Below are 17,500 nucleotides of genomic sequence, written 5' to 3'. Positions count from 1 at the left end.
TCCTCCTCCTCGTCTTCCTCCTCCTCCTCCTCTTCCTCTTCCTGCTCCTCCTCCTCCTCTTCCTCCTCCTCCTCCCCCTCCTCTTCCTCCTCCCCCTCCTCTTCCTCCTACTGCTCCTCCTCCTCTTCCTCCTCCTGCTCCTGCTCATCCTCCTGTTCCTCCTCTTCCTGCTCCTGCTCCTCCTCCCCCTCCTCCTCCTCCTGCTCCCCCCCCCTCCTCCTCGTCCTCCTCCTCCTCCCCACAGCCTGCACAGGTTTCCGGCTCCGCCCGGTGGCCGGCCTCCTCTCGTCCAGGGACTTCCTGGCCGGACTCGCCTTCCGGGTCTTCCATTCCACGCAGTACATCCGTCACGGCTCCAAGCCCACGTACACGCCCGAGCCGTGAGTGTCCTCCTCCTCCTCCTCCTCCTCCTCCTCCTCACGACCTCCGCGTGACCTCTGACCCGTTAAAGAGCCTCCTTCTGCTCCCCCATGCAGGGACATCTGCCACGAGCTGCTCGGACACGTCCCGCTCTTCGCCGATCCCAGTTTTGCTCAGTTCTCGCAGGTGTTTGCAAAAAAAAAAAAAAAAAAAAAAAAATTATATTATATTATATTTACATTATATTTTTGAAATGTTCTCACCCCTCTTGCCGCCTCCCTTCCTCACCCAGGAGATTGGCCTGGCGTCTCTCGGCGCGCCAGACGAGTACATTGAGAAACTCGCCACAGTGAGTAAAACAAAACCTGCCGTCGTTCACATTCCTGGAGCCTCTTAGGAAATATTAAAGACGTCTTTCCATCTCAAAAGACCCTCGAAACACTTCATAGCTGGTTAATTTGTACACACTCGGCATCTCTGTGCCTCATCAGGACGGATTACTCTTGTACGTACGTTTAAAATGTAACTGAGCAAAAACCTTTTATATCAGAAAGAATCCATTCAAGAAGCAAACTGAGCAAAATGACACACATTCACTATGTTGACCATCAATTAAATTAAAAGATAAAAGATTGGCTACTATAGAATATATTTAATATAAAATTATAAATAGACAGTATATATATATTATATATTTGGATAAATATTTTTTGTTGATTTGAACAAAACTTTTCAGTTTTATGCTATGAAGCTTTTCTATTATATATATATATATATATAATATTTTTAAATGATGTTTCCATATCTTGTTTATAGTGTCTAATCATCTGGGATGACGATGACGATGGTGATATTGTAATAAACAAATAAAAAATAGCTACAACAACAATAATGACCATAATACTGCCAAAAAAGCATTATTGCAACTATCAAATAATAAGGAAACGTACACATAATTCCCAAAAAATGTGTGTGTGTATATATATATATATATGTACATATGTATATGTATGTGTATATATATGTACATATGTATATGTATGTGTATATATATACATATATATACACATATACACAGAATGTATATATACATATATATATACACACACATGTATATATACACACATATATATATATACATACATGCATGCATATATATAGACACACACATACATATATGATAGCTCTATAAATAGAAACTTCATCAGGCCTTATATGGTTTTACCGTTTTCCTCACGCGATACTATTTATTCAAACAGTGTTTTTTTTTTTATGTGCTCATTCATGCAAAGTGAAGCCAAAGACGTGTGTGTGTGTGCGTGTGTGTGTGTGTGTGTGCAGGTGTACTGGTTCACGGTGGAGTTCGGCCTGTGTAAGCAAGGCTCGGAGATCAAGGCTTACGGAGCCGGTCTGCTCTCGTCCTTCGGGGAGCTGCAGGTGAGTCAGTCAGGCAGTGGGTTAGTGGTCCAATGTGTCACTGGGGCCCAGCGGGGGAGGGGTGGTAGGGGTGTCAGAGCGAGGATCCAGGTCACGCCTTACATCATCGGCGGATGTTCACTCCACAAATCCACATCCAGGACGGAATCATGCTGCACTTCCTATTTACTCACAGACACTCATTGAGAAAAAAAAACAAAAACACCCAGAAACCGAAGCGGGGGGGTTTTTCTTGCAGTACTGCCTGACGGACAAACCCAAGCTGCAGGCCTTTGACCCGGACAAGACCAGCCTGCAGAAGTACCCCATCACGGAGTACCAGCCCGTCTACTTCGTGGCGGAGAGCTTCGAGGACGCCAAGGAGAAAGTCAGGTGAGGGGGGGGACGGGAGGGAATGACCGGCTCGGGGGTGGGGGGGGGAACGCCGCCCGAAAGTGACACTCCGTCGTCTATGGAACCCGTTTGTTGCAGGAAGTTTGCGGGCACCATCCCCAAGCCGTTCTCGGTGCGCTACAACCCCTACACCCAGAGCGTGGAGGTGCTGGACAACACCCAGCAGCTCCGGAACCTGGCCGACAGCATCAACAGTGAGCGGCAACGCAACCGTGGCAACGCCGGACGCGACCGTCGTCCTCTCGCCTTTGTTTGTCCGTCCTCACGTGACCTCGTCTCGTCCCGTTTCGTCTTCGCTTATCCTGGGTCCCGTTTCGTCTCATCTTGTTCTCTCTTGTCTTGACTTGTTCTGTTCCGTCATGTCTTTGTACATTTGTCTTCTCTTGTTTTGTCTCCGTTTAACTTGGAACTCATCCTTTGTCTCATCTTACTCTGTCTTGTCTTGTTTTGATCCGTCTCGTCTTAATGTATCCTGTTTTCTTCTGTATTGTCTCAAGTCCTGTCGTATCTGTGTGTCCCGTCTGTTCTTCTGTATCGTCTTAAACGATCTTGTTCTGTCATGTCATAGCGCCACTCGCTTTGTCTTTGCGTAGCTTCTAGCTTATTTTGTTCGGTCTCGTCCTAACTTACCTTCTGTGTCTTGTTTCTGGTCTTTCGTGTCTTTGTACATTTATCTTCTCTTGTTTCGTCTCCGTCTAACTTGGAACTCATCCTCTGTCTCTACTTACTCGGTCTTGTCTTGTTTTGTCTTCCTTTGTTCCATCTAGTCTTGATGTATCCCGTTTTCTTCTGTATTGTCTCAAGTCCTGTCGTGTCTTGTCAGATCTTAACATGTTTGGTCTTTTCGTAACCTGAATTCTTATGTATGATCTTTCCTGGTCCTGCTTTGTCTTTTCTTATCTTGTCATCTCTGGTCTTAACTTACATCATCTTGTCTTGTTTCGTCTTATAACCCAACACATCTTCTTCTGTATCGTCTTAAACGATCTTGTTCTGTCGTGTCTTAGCGTCTCTCGCTTTGTCTTTGCGTCTTTTGTGTCTTTTTTCTAACTTATTTTGTTCGGTCTCGTCTTATTCTGTCTCGTCCCAACTCATCTTCGGTGTCTTGTTTCTGGTCCTTCGTGTCTCACCTTGTTTTATCCTGAATTACATTAACTTAATCTTTTTTGTTCAAGTTGATCCTATTTTGATTTCTTGCTTTGCCTTTTCTTAACTTCTTAAGACATCCTGTCTTGTCTTGTAACATATTTTCTTCTATATTTTCTCACCAGATCTTCTCGGGTGGTGTCTTAAGTTATATAGTGTATTTATTTATTTATGCATTGGTCTGTGTGTATATATGTTACCAAGTTTTTACAACAACTATTGACCCGAAATGCAAGAAATCTTCAGGAATATTTCATTAAATTTGAGAGCGACCGGGTCAAAGTTCAAGATCTGGGTCACGAAAAGGTCACCAGCTTATTTTCCTCATAACACAGACAGTGGTTGGAGGAGGAGGGGGGGGGGGGGGTCAAATATTTAGAAATTGGATTTATTCAGGTTTATTTCGAGAGAATCGTGTCTCATACGTATAATCTGAAGCCGGAGACGAGTGAGAAAGAAGCGGCGCCGCCTCCGACGAGCCTCATTATCACGAGGCGCCACGTAACGGCTCTATTCCCGTCCGCTTACCCAAGACGGTCAATCGATGTCTTTTCACTCTCAGAGGAAATAGAGCAGAAAGTATCTCCAGACGTTATACTGTCAGGCCCATATATAGATATTTGGGACACTGACACAATTTCTTTTTTTACTTGTTTAATAAAAATTCAGACTATCGTGACGTAACGTCAGTTGAGATCGAATGAAGGGCTTTAGTTCCTCGGATTATTATGCAATCGTTGTTGAAAAGTCTGCACTTGCATCTGAATTGTCGGAGTTAAATTGAACTTTTCATGGCGCACGTTAGAAAAATAAAAGTCTCTTTCCAAATATTTATAGGCCTCACTCGTGCGTTTCTATTTTTCTTTTTTTATTCTTCATTCCAGGCGAATTGGGGAAATTGTGTGAAGCCCTGCGGAAACTGGAGTGACCGTGCACGTGTCGCCGGAGGATCTCGTCCTCTTCCTTTCATCCCGTCTTCCTTTGTTGGAGTCTTTGATGTTAGCTTTAGCATGCCTGCAGATTAGCTTCCCTTGTAGTCAAACTCCAGCCTTTCTAGTTAACCGACGGCAATGTTTCTGTAATCCAGCAATTAGAAACCTGTATTTCTAGAGAATGGTCTGTCGCCTGTTATTTTATTATTTTTATTATGACGATGAGGAGGAGGAGGAGGAGGAGGAGGACAAGCCTGTTGCTTCCCGAAGGAAATGTGCCTGAAAGATGAAAGATGAAGAATGCGTCGCTACTTTAACTCGACAATATAACCTCTGTGAATTTAAGACTTTTTTTGTTTGTTTTTAATGGTGACAAATCAGCTTTTGCTTTGATATCACTCAGATGAATTAAATGTTTTGTATATGCATGAAATATTTGAATGAAACAAATACATTTCTCGTCCTACAATGTGCCTTTTCTGATTTTTCCGCCTCACGTTGCTCCAAATCTGCCTGAACGGCATTATTGTATTCTGACACAGTGAGAACTGGGAGTATTGGATGTAGTTCTTACAAATCCATCATAAAATACTTTTTTTTTAACTATATAATTGTTGATATCTTATGAAACTGAGTTTTTTTTTTATAAGAAAGTGCAATGTATAATGCAATAATGTTGAATATATTGTTCCTGGAACACATTTGAACATGTTAAACTGCAGTAAGGATTGCGTGTATAAATAGAAAGATTCCAGAAACGTCCTCCGAGAGATAAATAGAGCGATCGTGTGGGAGGTGCAGGTAGTATTTGATTTAAAAAAGCACTCGACCTTCTGGAATTATGTGTGACCTTTATGTAACCGGTGATGCTGCGCGGTGGTTGAATGCACCTCTGATTCAAAGGCAAAGTGCTTATTTCCCCCTTTTTCACGGCAGCAATTGAGGCTAAATAGAAAGAAGAGAGGGAAGGAAAAAAAAAAAAGAAAGAAAAGCGCATCGTGACGCAAAACGGCCCCCAAACAAACGCGCGTGTCGCAGTTGCGCATCTCAACAACCCCCCCTCCTCCTCCTCCTCCTCCCTCTGCAGAACTCTGGGTGTTTAAAAGGTGCGCAGAGGAGCCGCGGAGGCGCACACAGCCTGCGGCAGACATGAAGACGGACGTGGCGGCTCAGACGTTCAGCGGCAGGAAGCAGAGTCTGATCGAGGACGCGCGCCGGGAGCGCGGCGGCGGCGGCGGCGGCGGCGGCGGAGGCGCGTGTTGCGCGCCGGGCTCCCCGGGGCCCGGGGGGCCCGGGGACGGCTTCGTGTTCGAGGAGAAGAGCGGCAGGGTCACCGTGAACGTCCTGTTCGCGCTCGGCAGCGAGAAGAACGGCGGATTTTTCAAAACGGGCAAAATATTCGAGGTGAGATTGAAGAAATTAAAAAAAAAAAAAAAAACCCGGTGCGTAAAAATCAGCCAAAGGCCTGAAACCCGCTTCTGATCTTTAATCCGTCAAACCAACTTTTTTTGTATCTGTATTTGTAGAATCAACTAAAATCCGTAGATTTGATCCTAAATGCACTTTGTTCTTCAATGTTTGCATCATTAAGATGACAAATTACATGAAATATTAGAAGATGCTTCATGTTTTTGTACTTAAAATCAATTGATTTGAATTATTTTCTGGAAACGTTTGACTTATTTCAAATTTGTATATTAAAATATTAGATACTATGCAAGGCAAACAAAGTTTTTGCCTTGTGTTTTATTATTTTGTTTTCAATTATTTGTATTATATTCCTATTGCGTTTAAGATTAATTTTAGTATTATTTGTATTGTATGTCTTAATATTAATTGACAATATCAATGTATACTAGGGAGTAGCTTCAATTTCACATTTATTGGTTTGTTTTATAATGTATTTAGTTCGTTTTTGGGCAAATCATATGAAAAACAATAACGTCATGATTGATCAAACATTCTACCTATATATAGGTCATAAGACTCTTGATCATTTCTTTGTTTGTATATTTGTTTATCTTACATGCATTGTCTTTGCAGTGTGGAAGACTAAATATGACATGCTTAGAAAAAGTAACAATAAATAAATAAATACCTTTATTGTTCACAATTAAACTTTATTTCTGTTGATAGAAATGGTTGATTTTATATTTTAACATGAAATTCCTCAAGTAAATACATAGTAAGGAGATAAATGTTCATTTTTAAAGGGTTGTTTCTGTATTTTTGTAATTATTTAGTTGTATATTCATTCATCATACATGCTGTCCATATTAGACGATTCCACTACACAGGTAAAAATATGGCAGTAACAAGTAAAAGCTTTAAAATGTATATAATCAAATGAAGCAAAGACCTAGTTTGGGTAAGAATTAATGCTTTTTTTTCTATATTCATTCATTCATAAAATCATATATGTACTGATGTTGACATAGATTGTATTATTGATTATAATATAAAAGACAAAATGGAAAGATAACATTTAAAAAGTGACGTTATTTTTCATTTATAGACGTATTCGTCACACACGACTTGCACTATTGTAATATTATGTTTTATGACGTCAATATAAAAGTAACGAGTTAAATAAAGTCAAATAACTATTTTTTTAAAAGCAATTTAAAAAAGCATTATTACATAACTTTATTTTGACTGAAGTAATTTTGTTACTCTTCATTTTTGTAAGAATTAGAAAAAATATGGATCAGTATCTTACGTTTCATCTCAATAACGAGATATATGGATGGTTTCTGCGTCTCACCGCTCCGCCTGCGTTCCAGACGTTCGAGGCCAGACTCCTGCACGTGGAGAGTCGCGTGGGCAGGAAGTCGAAGAACGGCGAGGGCGGCGAGCTGGAGTTCTTCATGCGGTGCGAGCTGCACGGCTCCGACCTGGACGTCTTCGTCAACGCGCTGAAGAGGGTCGCCGACGACGTCCGCTGCATCCAGGAGGAGAGAGGTGGACACCTTAAGCATTCCCAGCAGGGGGGGAGGGGTTGGGGGGGGGGAGGGGGGGGTCAGGCGCTCGTACACGACAAAGAAAAACGTTCCAGTGTGAACGGCAAAGAAACGTTTCACGTTTTGGAAACGCCGTCGTTTTCACGTCAGGCCTTTTTTCTGCTCGCGTCGGTAAAATGAAGGCGGCGTTTTCACAAAGTGGAACTTTTCCAGCGGCTCCGAGCGCCGTCGTAAACGCTACAAAGATTTTGGCGTTTTCACTTCGCCTCATTCGTGACGGTCGTGTCCGCTAATCGGACGCAGACGACATTTTTGGTATGGAGTCCCCCCGTCTTGGCCCACAATGAACCACTTTCCCCCCCCATGAAACTTGTGAAAACTAAAATGCGTCTCTCCTCCCGTCGCAGCCGCCTGGTTCCCCCGCCGGATTAAGGACCTGGACAGATGCAACCTGCTCGTCACCAAATTCGACCCGGACATGGACCAGGAGCATCCGGTCAGTGTTTCAACCTTCAACCTCCCTCCGTTACCAGCTTTTTGTTTTTCTTTGTTTTCCTCACTTGTTTATTTCTCAATCCAATTTCCAGGGATACAACGACTCGGAGTACAGAAAGCGGCGTGCGGCCATCGCGGAGCTGGCCTTCAGATACAAACAGTGAGTGTCCACGTCGGAAGGAACGCGTGCCGTCGGTTGCGTGGTCTCGTTGTCTGATATCCGTGTGTCTGTGCTGCAGGGGCGACCCGCTGCCCACGGTGGAGTACACCGCCGAGGAGGTGTCCACATGGTGAGTGTGTGCACCTCTTTCTACCCCGTGTGTGTGTGTGTGTGTTTGTCTTCGGCGTTACTAAAAGGCGGCGTTCGTCCTGTGTCTTGAAGGAGGAAGGTGTACCAGCAGCTGCGGGGGATCTACCCCTCGCTGGCCTGCAGGCAGTTCCTGGACGGCCTGCAGCAGCTGGAGGACGAGTGTGGCTACGGGGAGGAGCGAATCCCTCAGCTCCGGGACGTGTCCGCCTTCCTCAGAGGTGAAAAAAAAAAAAAGGTTTTCCAAGTTGAAAATTGACATTTTTTCCGCAGGGTCCCGTTGGTTCGACGGTGCCGGGAAGTCACGGAAACGGCTCCCACGAGGTGGGACTTTTTGAAAAAAAAACAAAAACGCTTCGACTCCGAGTGGAGCCGGGTTAAAACACGACTTATTGCAGATGCTCCAACTCCATCGCCATGGAAACGTGGGAAAATGCAACCTTTTGCACACACTGGCTCAGTCGCCACGGAAACTGGGAAATTGCAACTTTTTGAAAACCCTCCGATTCCGTCTCTTCCGTGGAAACGCTGCTACGGCTGGAGTAAATAGTTCGACTCCCAAGTGGAGCCGGGTTAAAACACGACTTATTGCAGATGCTCCAACTCCATCGCCATGGAAACGGGGAAAATGCAACTTTTTGAAACCCCTTCCCCCCCCGATTCCGTCTCTTCCGTGGAAACGTTGCTACGGCTGGAGTAAATAGTTCTTCTGCACATGCTCATGACCGCCGCCGCCTCACGACTCTCAGTCCACATTCTCCTGGACGTGGTAGTTTTATAGTCGACCGTCACCGTGGCAACAATCCAACGCTGTCTGTTCTGAGCGTATGCAAACAGCGCCCACTACTGGTCTTACATGCCAATATGTTTGCTTTATTTTTTTCGTTACGAAACAAAACTACAAGAATGATGCGTTTCCACTTGTAAACGGAGCCTCAGTCTGAGCGTCTTCTTATAAAACTGCCTTTTAAAGTTTTATGCCACTTGCTTGTTTTTGTAGAGAAGACGGGCTTCCAGCTGCGTCCGGTCGCCGGTCTGCTGTCGGCCCGAGACTTCCTGGCCAGTCTGTCCTTCAGAGTGTTCCAGTGCACACAGTACATCCGACACGGCTCAGCGCCCATGCACTCCCCCGAGCCGTAAGTCTTCATCGCTCTGCCGTCACCTTCATCATCATCTCATCTGACACGGGTTCCTGTGGGGGTGTTTGAAGGCACTTTTTTTTAAAGGGGTCATATTAAGCAAAATTCCCTTTCTCATGGTTTTCTAGCAGTAATACCTGGAATAACACCCAAGAAGTGAAGAAATTCAAATAATTTAAAATAATGATAATCCAGCCATTTCCTTGTCGTCGTCTCGTCTTCCTCTTTTTCTTTCTCCACCTCGTCGTCGTTCTTCTCCATCACCTATTTGATTCTCTCTCCTCATTATCTCACTTGTTGCTCTTCTCATTTCCTTACCTTCCGTCTGATTCCTTACCTTTCCCACCGCTTGTTTTCACCTTATATTTACTGTGCATCCTGACAGAGACTGCTGTCACGAGCTGCTCGGCCACATCCCCATGCTGGCAGATAAAGAGTTCGCCCAGTTTTCACAGGTACCCGACTCTTCCCTGCCCTTCGATTTGGCTTCATCCGAGAATAATCCGCGAGTCCTGTGTTTTAATAATGATGACGATGTGTGCAGGAGATTGGACTGGCTTCACTCGGAGCTTCAGACGAGGAGATCGAGAAACTGTCAACGGTGAGATTTGATCGTCTTCTTGCTCAAAAACACACTCAAGGCTCTGAATTAGTTCAAGTTCAACCGTTCAGCGCAGGCAGGCTCAAGTTCATGCATTTGACATGGATTTACCGCCATCTAGTGGAGGAATGTAATAACTGCAGCCACAGTTGGTTTGCTTTTTTTCTCACAAAGCAGTGATTACTACGGTGGCCCTGAAGTGCAAACCACAACAACAAATCATTAAACACAACAACAAATTGAAAAACACAACAGCAAATCATTAAACACAACAACTAATTGAAAAACACAACAAAAAATTGAAAAACACAACAACAAATTCAAAAACACAACAGCAAATCATTAAACACAACTGCAAATTGAAAAATACAACACAAATGAAAAAACACAACTGCAAATTCAAAACAACAACAAATGAAAAAAACACAACAAAAAATTGAAAAACACAACACAAATGAAAAAACACAACAAATGAAAAAACACAACAACAAATTGAAAAACACGACGACATTCACTTTAACAGAAGAGCAGCAGGCGAGCTCTCTGATTGGACGACGGAGCCGTTCAGCCTTTGAACCAGAAGTTATTCTGCCTGAAGCACGAATTTCAAAACATGGAAAAGTTTGTTGACTCCTCTACCGACTCCTCTTTCTCGCAGCTTAGACAAAACATTCTTCCTCCTTTCCTTCCCGATATTTTCTCCTGTTGAAACTAAACGCTCCACAAGCGAAATCACCTCTGGTTCATAAGCGGAACTTTCCCGTCGTCCAATCAGCGCTAATCTCTTTCTGCCAACTGGCACCGACCTTTTCTGTTTAAGTTACCGTCTTTGTGTTTTTGAATTTGCAGTTGTGTTTAGTGATTTGGTGTTGTGGTTTGCACTTCAGGGCCACCGTAGATCACTGGTTGAATATCAGACATCCTAATGACTTGAGCATTCAAATAAATTATGTGTAGTTGGTGTTGAGATGCCAAAACCTCTCCCAGTCAATAAAACCAGTCCGTCCTTGTGCAGCTGTACTGGTTCACGGTGGAGTTCGGCCTCTGCAAGCAGAGCGGAGGGGTGAAAGCTTACGGCGCCGGACTGCTGTCGTCGTACGGAGAGCTGGTGGTGAGTGTTGGACGTCTTCACCTTCTCACACACACACACACACACGTCTCACTGACAGTGTGTGTGATGTGTCTTTCCAGTACGCCCTGTCCAACGCGCCCGAGTACAAACCCTTCAACCCCGAGGAGACGGCGGTGCAGCCGTACCAGGACCAGACCTACCAGCCCGTCTACTTCGTCTCCGAGAGCTTCGAGGACGCAAAGATGAAGCTGAGGTAGCCGAGAAGTTACAAGTACAGGAATCTGTCACCATGTTACACTCAGATGTGTGTTTGGTGGGTTATTTCAAAGCTTTATTGGAAAGTTCCAACAAAGACATAACCTTCCAAACACAGACTTCCTTATTTTTCTATGCCTTTTAAAAAAAAAACACTGAAAACAACATACTTTCCCTACTGGGCCACTAGTGGGCGCCATTGTCTTTCTTTTAGAAACGTTTCCCTCCACAAAAGACAAAACGTCTCATCTGTGATTCACTCATGGCTTCATAGAGTATTTCGGTTTCAAACTACAAAATAGACTCATTAAGACGATAAACTCGTTGATGGAATCGAGCTGAATGTATTTAAAGATCCTGTTTGGGCTCGGCTGGACCCGTTTGAAGGCTCGGAGGACGCGGCGTTCACACCCGGCTCACACGCTTCTTCTCTTCCTCCATTCCGACATTAACGACGCCTATAAAATTGTAAGGCCATTGGCGGGGCCGTAAAGAGGCGGGGAGGCTTGTAAAAGGACGTTCGGTGGTCCTCGACTCCATACGATACTTTTAATGGGCTGAGAAACGCTCGGTCCACTTTCGTCGCTTCAAATTCATGTGCTTTTCTGAAATTTGTTCCCCGTTCGTTGCATTTTTAATGCGGTCAGTGTAACGGAGGAGGAAGTACTTCTGACTTTATCAGATATTTTGATTTATAAACTGTTTTTTTTTTAGGTCTTCTAATCTTAATCTCTGCACTAAAAGCAGAATAAGATGAGAAAAATGACATAAAATAATAAAGTTGTATTTTCTAACATATGTGAGGTATTTTTACAAAATACATTCTCCTGAGTTGATTGCACATGTACAAATAGAAGATATATACTCACCATGGCGCTGTTCAACATGTGTCCGGTTCCAAAAACTGACAAATTACTCGGCTTATGACACGTTTTCGGATGATTCTTAAATTAGATCATATTCTAAAACGTGATTGGAATGCCGCATCATCAAGCAGAATCAGAAATGGAATCAAAACGGTCGAAATCTCATCTAAAGTAGTTAAAGGAAGTGGCTTGTCTCAACAGGAAGTACTCGGCCAACATCAAGCGGCCCTTCGCGGTGCGGTACGACCCGTTCACCTGCAGCGTGGAGGTCCTGGACCAGCCCGGCAAGATCCAGGACGCCCTGAGCCAGATGAGGGAGGACCTGAAGACGCTCCACGGCGCCCTGGAGAAGCTCAGCTCGTCGTAGGGGACAGACTCCCCCCCCCCCCCGCGGGGACCGGACGGAACAAACTTGTAAAATTGTAAATAAGACTTTGTTCGGGGAGCACGTCTGAAGATGTCGTCACATTTACCAGACTCGTGTTTACATTGTAAGATTGTACCGTGGAGAGCGTGTAAAGAAATAAATGTTTATTTTCACGAAGAGCCGAATGAAAAAAAGAAACTCCCATGTTCTGCAACAGTGGAGAGAAAAAGAACGAGAGGGGGAAAAACATGGAACCACTACAATACGGGGCTTGTAGACCCGCTTCTAGCTTTTAACTCCAAACCGACTATTTCCATTTGGAAAATTCTTGGAAGCCATTTATCTTCATGTGTTATTAAGCGAAAGGGAAAGAGGCTAATTACAAATGATTGAAGTATCGGGTTCCCCCTCCGCCGGTCAAGGCCAAAGCCGGCACGGAGGCCCAGCACGTCAGTAGGGGCCAGGTCACTGGGACCTCACAGTCGACCGCAACACGGTTCGATGCTGACAGACGCTCTTCTCTCTTGTTTCCCTTTCTGCCTGCGATGGTGGGATTTGGATTTTTGACGCACGTCCAGCGGTTTAATCTCCACACAGGCGACATGTAAACCCCCCCCCCCCCCCCCCTCTCAGAACCATCATCCTTCACCTCCAGCTTACAGTGGCCACCTCGTGTTGGGAAGGTTGCCCTCCCCATAAATCCAGCGTTGCAGTAAATCAAGCTTCGCCGCTGCAGAGGGCCTTTGTTTGCACTCTGGCTGGCAGGGAGCGGTGATCTGCAGGCGAGCAGACGCACACACGTCTTTGTGGGAAGGCTCATTGACGCAATGTATTCCCCTGCTCATTGCATCACATCCTGAGGGCCTAACCCGATGGTGAACTCGCCCCCCCCCCCCCACCCCGATGCCACACAGTGACTTCTGGAAGACGTCCAAACCGAGTGTGCGGTTCTGCATTTCCAGCCCGTCCTGCAAGAGGAGTGGGATCCCAGTTTTCAGGGGGGGCGGGGGGGCCCAGAAAAGGAAGAATTTACAAGATAAAACTCACCACCATTGACGCAATGCATTGCCTCACTCTTCCACCCCACACCTTGAGCGTCACATTCGTGGAAACCTCTCCCCAGAACGTGAGTCTGCACGCATCAGTGCAGCGTGAATAAATGTTTCTGTTGTAGCTCCTTCATCTCGATGCCCAGGTGAGATCATCTATTTCATTTAATGTACTCAAAGGGATCGGTTATTTCTGTTTTTCTGCAACTTCTGCTCTTCTTAGCTCCTTTTGCCAGCTGCACATGAGCTCCACTGCTCAACGCCGCCCCCAAGGGGTCTTCTGTGGCGTTGCTCCACATGCTACGCTACGCATCCGCAAGCTAACAAACTGCACACTTAACGAAGGCAAAAGTCAGACAACCGCATGTTTAAAGTTACTCTACTGCCCGATAGTCTTTAAGATATACTTCCCATAAAAAGGGTATTATTTCGGCACAGAAATCAAAATTCAAATGGTGAAAATGGCACATTTGTATGAGTGTGATGACAAGGTACCGACAGCATATTACAGATATACGTATACAACTAAAACTGGCGCCTAAATAGTTCTGTTTTCCCGTCTGGACTCTGTCAGAATAACTTTATAAAATCATATCTGAACACTCAAAAGATATTTAAAACATAGTAGGGTCCTGAAGTTTGGGCCGAGTGAGAAGAGTTCCCACAGCGAAGGAAGCCAACCAGCAGCGGGAGCTTTTTTCAGTTCCCTGTGGGAACAAAACATCGACTTTGATTCATTTCCTGGCGACCAACTGTCGGCTAATCTGGAACTACTACTGGCTCGAACCCCAAATATTTCTTGATGTTTACCTCATGGTAATCATCTTTTTTTTTTTTTGTCCCAGTGACATGAGTCAACATGTTTAACAATCTGGTTCTGGTGACCGCCAGGACAGAGGAACAAGGCCACACACACACACACACACACACACACACCACACACACCAAAAAGAAGCCTCACACTTCATGACGTCTCATATCTCAATTCTCCATCCAGCTCTTTTAAAGCCATAAATCCCCACGAAACCAACGCCAGGATCCCGATCTGCTGAGCGCTAAACAAAAGGCAGGTTGCCTTGGCAACGGGGCGATCGGCAGAGGGCTCCAAGTCAAATTCCTGCGCATCGTGTGCTCGCCGCAAAATCCCAAAGCGCCGTATCATCACGAGTCCAACCATAAGTGTTTCCTTTATTGATGTCAGAGCCGGGCCGCCGCCGCCCCCGCCTCCTCCGGGCTGGAAGCAGAGGTCACCGGGTTCACTCTGCCCTCGGGCCCGAAGGAGATACTCTGCTGACGTGCGAGTGGGTCCCGAAGATTTAAGACCCGATAACTACCGAACGGCCACGTTGACACCCCGACAAGTCAGCGTTGCACACTGCAGCTTCGCCAGTTAAGAGAAAACGCCTCGGCCGTTTGGGGAAACGCTTGAAACGAGAGGGTGTCGGGCCAACCTGGCGCTCGGTAGAGGCCGCCTGTCCGACTCCGTTAAAAGTTGAACGTGCCCGACGGCTCCTCGTGCAGAATAAGCATCACGTGAAACCTCACTGCGAGCGAGACTGAGCCTCGGTATAACAATCCATCACGTTCGTCTTCCCCCTCCGGAGTGTTCGCGGTGAGGGTCGGAGGCACGGGGGCGTCTTGCCTCGAAGGCCTCGGGGGACTCCGCTGTGTCTTAAACACAGAGAAGGATCGCCATCAATCAGCAGCCCTGACTGGACCTCTCCAGGCACAAGAAAACCTGGAAGACCAAGATGACCTGGCGCCGAAGCGAGACCGAGCGTCCAGCCAAGGTGATGTTATCTCGGGGCAAAGCTCGGCATTTTCCCCAACGGCAAGGAGTGATGGACGGAGCCCGGTGTGGCCTTACGTCAGCAAACTCTGCACTTCATAAACAAACCACAAGTTTCCTCATCTCTGGCAACGCTCAGAAGGGAAGCGAGCCGCTGCGTCTGCCAGTCACAATGAACTATTCCTCCTAGAAGACGGTTTGGCTTTCCTGGGTTTGGAAACGTCTGGATGTGGGGGTTTTTATCCTTGTAGTTTGCAACCTTATCAAGATTGATAATGACTCGTCTGATCCCCAGTGGATCTCTTCAGACGGAGAGTTCCACGCAGTCTCATGCACGCCAGAGGCACAAGGTGCTCGCGGCTCGTTTGGAGAAACAGGAAGTGGCGGTTTGAACCGCCGACCTTCGGATTAGAGGACAATGTGACCTGCCGACTGAATCACCCCAAGTAATCCAACTCAAATCTGATTGAAATCTGACAGCGCTCCGATCGGGTTGTTAGTCCGTCACAGGAAACGGTGGTGAAACACACACACACACACACACGGGGAGAACACGCCAACTCCACACAGAACGCGTCAGGAGAGGGCGCTAGAGACGTCACGAATCCAACGCGTTGCAACTCGTCAATAAGAGGCAAGAGGAAGTTGGGTTTTTTTGTTGTTTTTTTTAAATGCCACACACAAGGTAAGTGTTTGATACTAGGTCTATAAAAGTTCAGGAAATTCTTGGAGTGTTACGCACAACTCGTTAACGGTCTTCACCCCAAGGAAAGAGAAGGACACGCAGCTGCGTCGACTCTCGAGACGACCCTCGAGCGACTCTCAAAAGCAGTAACTTTCAGCATCAAGATCGGCATAATTGCTTCATTCTGGGGAAAAAGCATCGCAAACAAACGAGCCATGAGATTAAATCAAACGCAGGCCCTTTAAGAACTCTAATCTCTTTGTTTGCCCTCATATCGTGGCTCCTCATTAGTTTTCTTTGGTCTCTTTTCCTTGAGCCGCGGCTTAAGGTGGATGGAGGAACGGGAGAATTATCTGAGATGCGGGGGGAGATTAGCGGAAAGTTGAAGAGGATTTTAATGCGGCCCCATCCCACTTTCATCCATTTCACGGTTTGTTGTTCGTCCACGCGAGATCCAACTGTTTTGCGAGAGGCACAATGGCTTCATTCAGGCTACATCAAAGGTATCGGGGAGAACCGGGTCGGTGACGTCTCGCGATTCTAGGAAGATGGATCACACAGTTTGGAAGAAAACAGTTCCCAGATCTGTTATGGTGCCATTGCGCCGGGCGGCCATCAGATGGTGTCCTTGAGTCACTGGACTCCTGAACCCATTGGGATGTGTGTTGTCGGGAGGAAAAGTGGCCCAGGTCGGATTCCTGACTCCGCCGTCCTCCGCCGCTGCTCATTTGTGCACTTTGGAAGACGTTCAGAGCCGACGTCTCTGGTTCAGACGCTCCAGCAACACTTGCACCTAAAGCTCCGCACACGTAGGGACCGGAGACCGCATTTGGACGTGTTCAAAACCAGGAGAGTGGACCAGGAGAGCGGTAGCATGTTTTCCTTTTGTGGACGGCGGTCGGCGAGCGCGGTCCAAGAAACATACGAGGCTGATGAACTGATGTGAAGGAGTCGGTGCTCTGCTCAGGCCGCTCGCACAGCAAACACACAATACGACCGAGCTTCTGACATTAATAAAGTACAACAAATTCTTTTTGTTGCTCAAAAGTTATCTTATTGCTGAATCCTTGGAGATGGGGGGGGGGGGGAGCATGTGGTTTGACTTCACCACCAAGTGTTGTAGTGATTAGCATTCCTTCCTCACAGAGGAACTACTTTGATTCTCGGCACGTGAGAGAATTTTTTTTATTTTATTTTCTTGCATTTACCCCCCCCCCAATGTCACAAAATGTGTTTTGAGTTTACTTTGGTGACCAAATCGCTTAAACGAACGCACGTCTCTCAGCGTTTGGCTCGGGAACCACAGATTTCAGGAACCCTGAAGGTGCCTGAAAATGTGCTTTTAGTACCGATTAACTTTGGCCGCGACATTGAAGTGAGCTGCGTGACGAAAACGCGAGCTTTACATCGACATGCACGCGAGGCGACGTGACGACAAAAACGCTTTCATTTGACTTGAAACGTCGTGTAAATGGGGGTCTAATTTTAGTTCGTGGATGTAGATTTGTTAAAAAAAAAAAAAGCACATCTGCACTTTTTTCCCTGATATCTGGTCACAGTGACCGAAATTGTTGCTACAAGAGGTAAAATGTTGGACCAAATTCTGAATATACTTCGACTTACTGCAAAACAAATGCTACAAGAAAA

The 17,500-nt window shown here is 45.9% G+C and overlaps 2 protein-coding genes across 2 annotated transcripts in view; both read left to right on the top strand.

The window, feature by feature from the left end:
- Positions 1–4,737, top strand: part of pah (phenylalanine hydroxylase) — a 16,615-nt gene extending 11,878 nt beyond the window's left edge. Inside the window, exons 7-13 of the mRNA XM_080518699.1 lie at positions 245–380; positions 477–546; positions 653–709; positions 1,702–1,797; positions 2,036–2,169; positions 2,269–2,384; positions 4,221–4,737. Coding sequence (XP_080374825.1) covers positions 245–380; positions 477–546; positions 653–709; positions 1,702–1,797; positions 2,036–2,169; positions 2,269–2,384; positions 4,221–4,264 — 653 coding nt within the window. The 3' untranslated portion in view covers positions 4,265–4,737. The remainder of the gene's footprint in view (positions 1–244; positions 381–476; positions 547–652; positions 710–1,701; positions 1,798–2,035; positions 2,170–2,268; positions 2,385–4,220) is intronic.
- A 680-nt stretch (positions 4,738–5,417) lies between these two features.
- On the top strand, positions 5,418–12,330 carry th2 (tyrosine hydroxylase 2; the record flags this gene model as incomplete). The annotated part of the gene is made up of 12 exons (XM_080518700.1): positions 5,418–5,672; positions 7,052–7,229; positions 7,636–7,724; positions 7,816–7,883; positions 7,963–8,013; positions 8,106–8,251; positions 9,031–9,166; positions 9,555–9,624; positions 9,714–9,770; positions 10,786–10,881; positions 10,962–11,095; positions 12,165–12,330. 12 exons carry the CDS (start codon positions 5,418–5,420, stop codon positions 12,328–12,330), a joined length of 1,446 nt encoding a protein of 481 aa, XP_080374826.1.
- Positions 12,331–17,500: the final 5,170 nt, after the last annotated feature.

This window comes from Blennius ocellaris (genome assembly GCF_963422515.1).
Source record: "Blennius ocellaris genome assembly, chromosome: 22".
Lineage (NCBI taxonomy): Eukaryota > Metazoa > Chordata > Actinopteri > Blenniiformes > Blenniidae > Blennius > Blennius ocellaris.
Note: the sequence above shows the minus strand (reverse complement) of the source record. Positions and strands in the feature narration are given on the sequence as shown.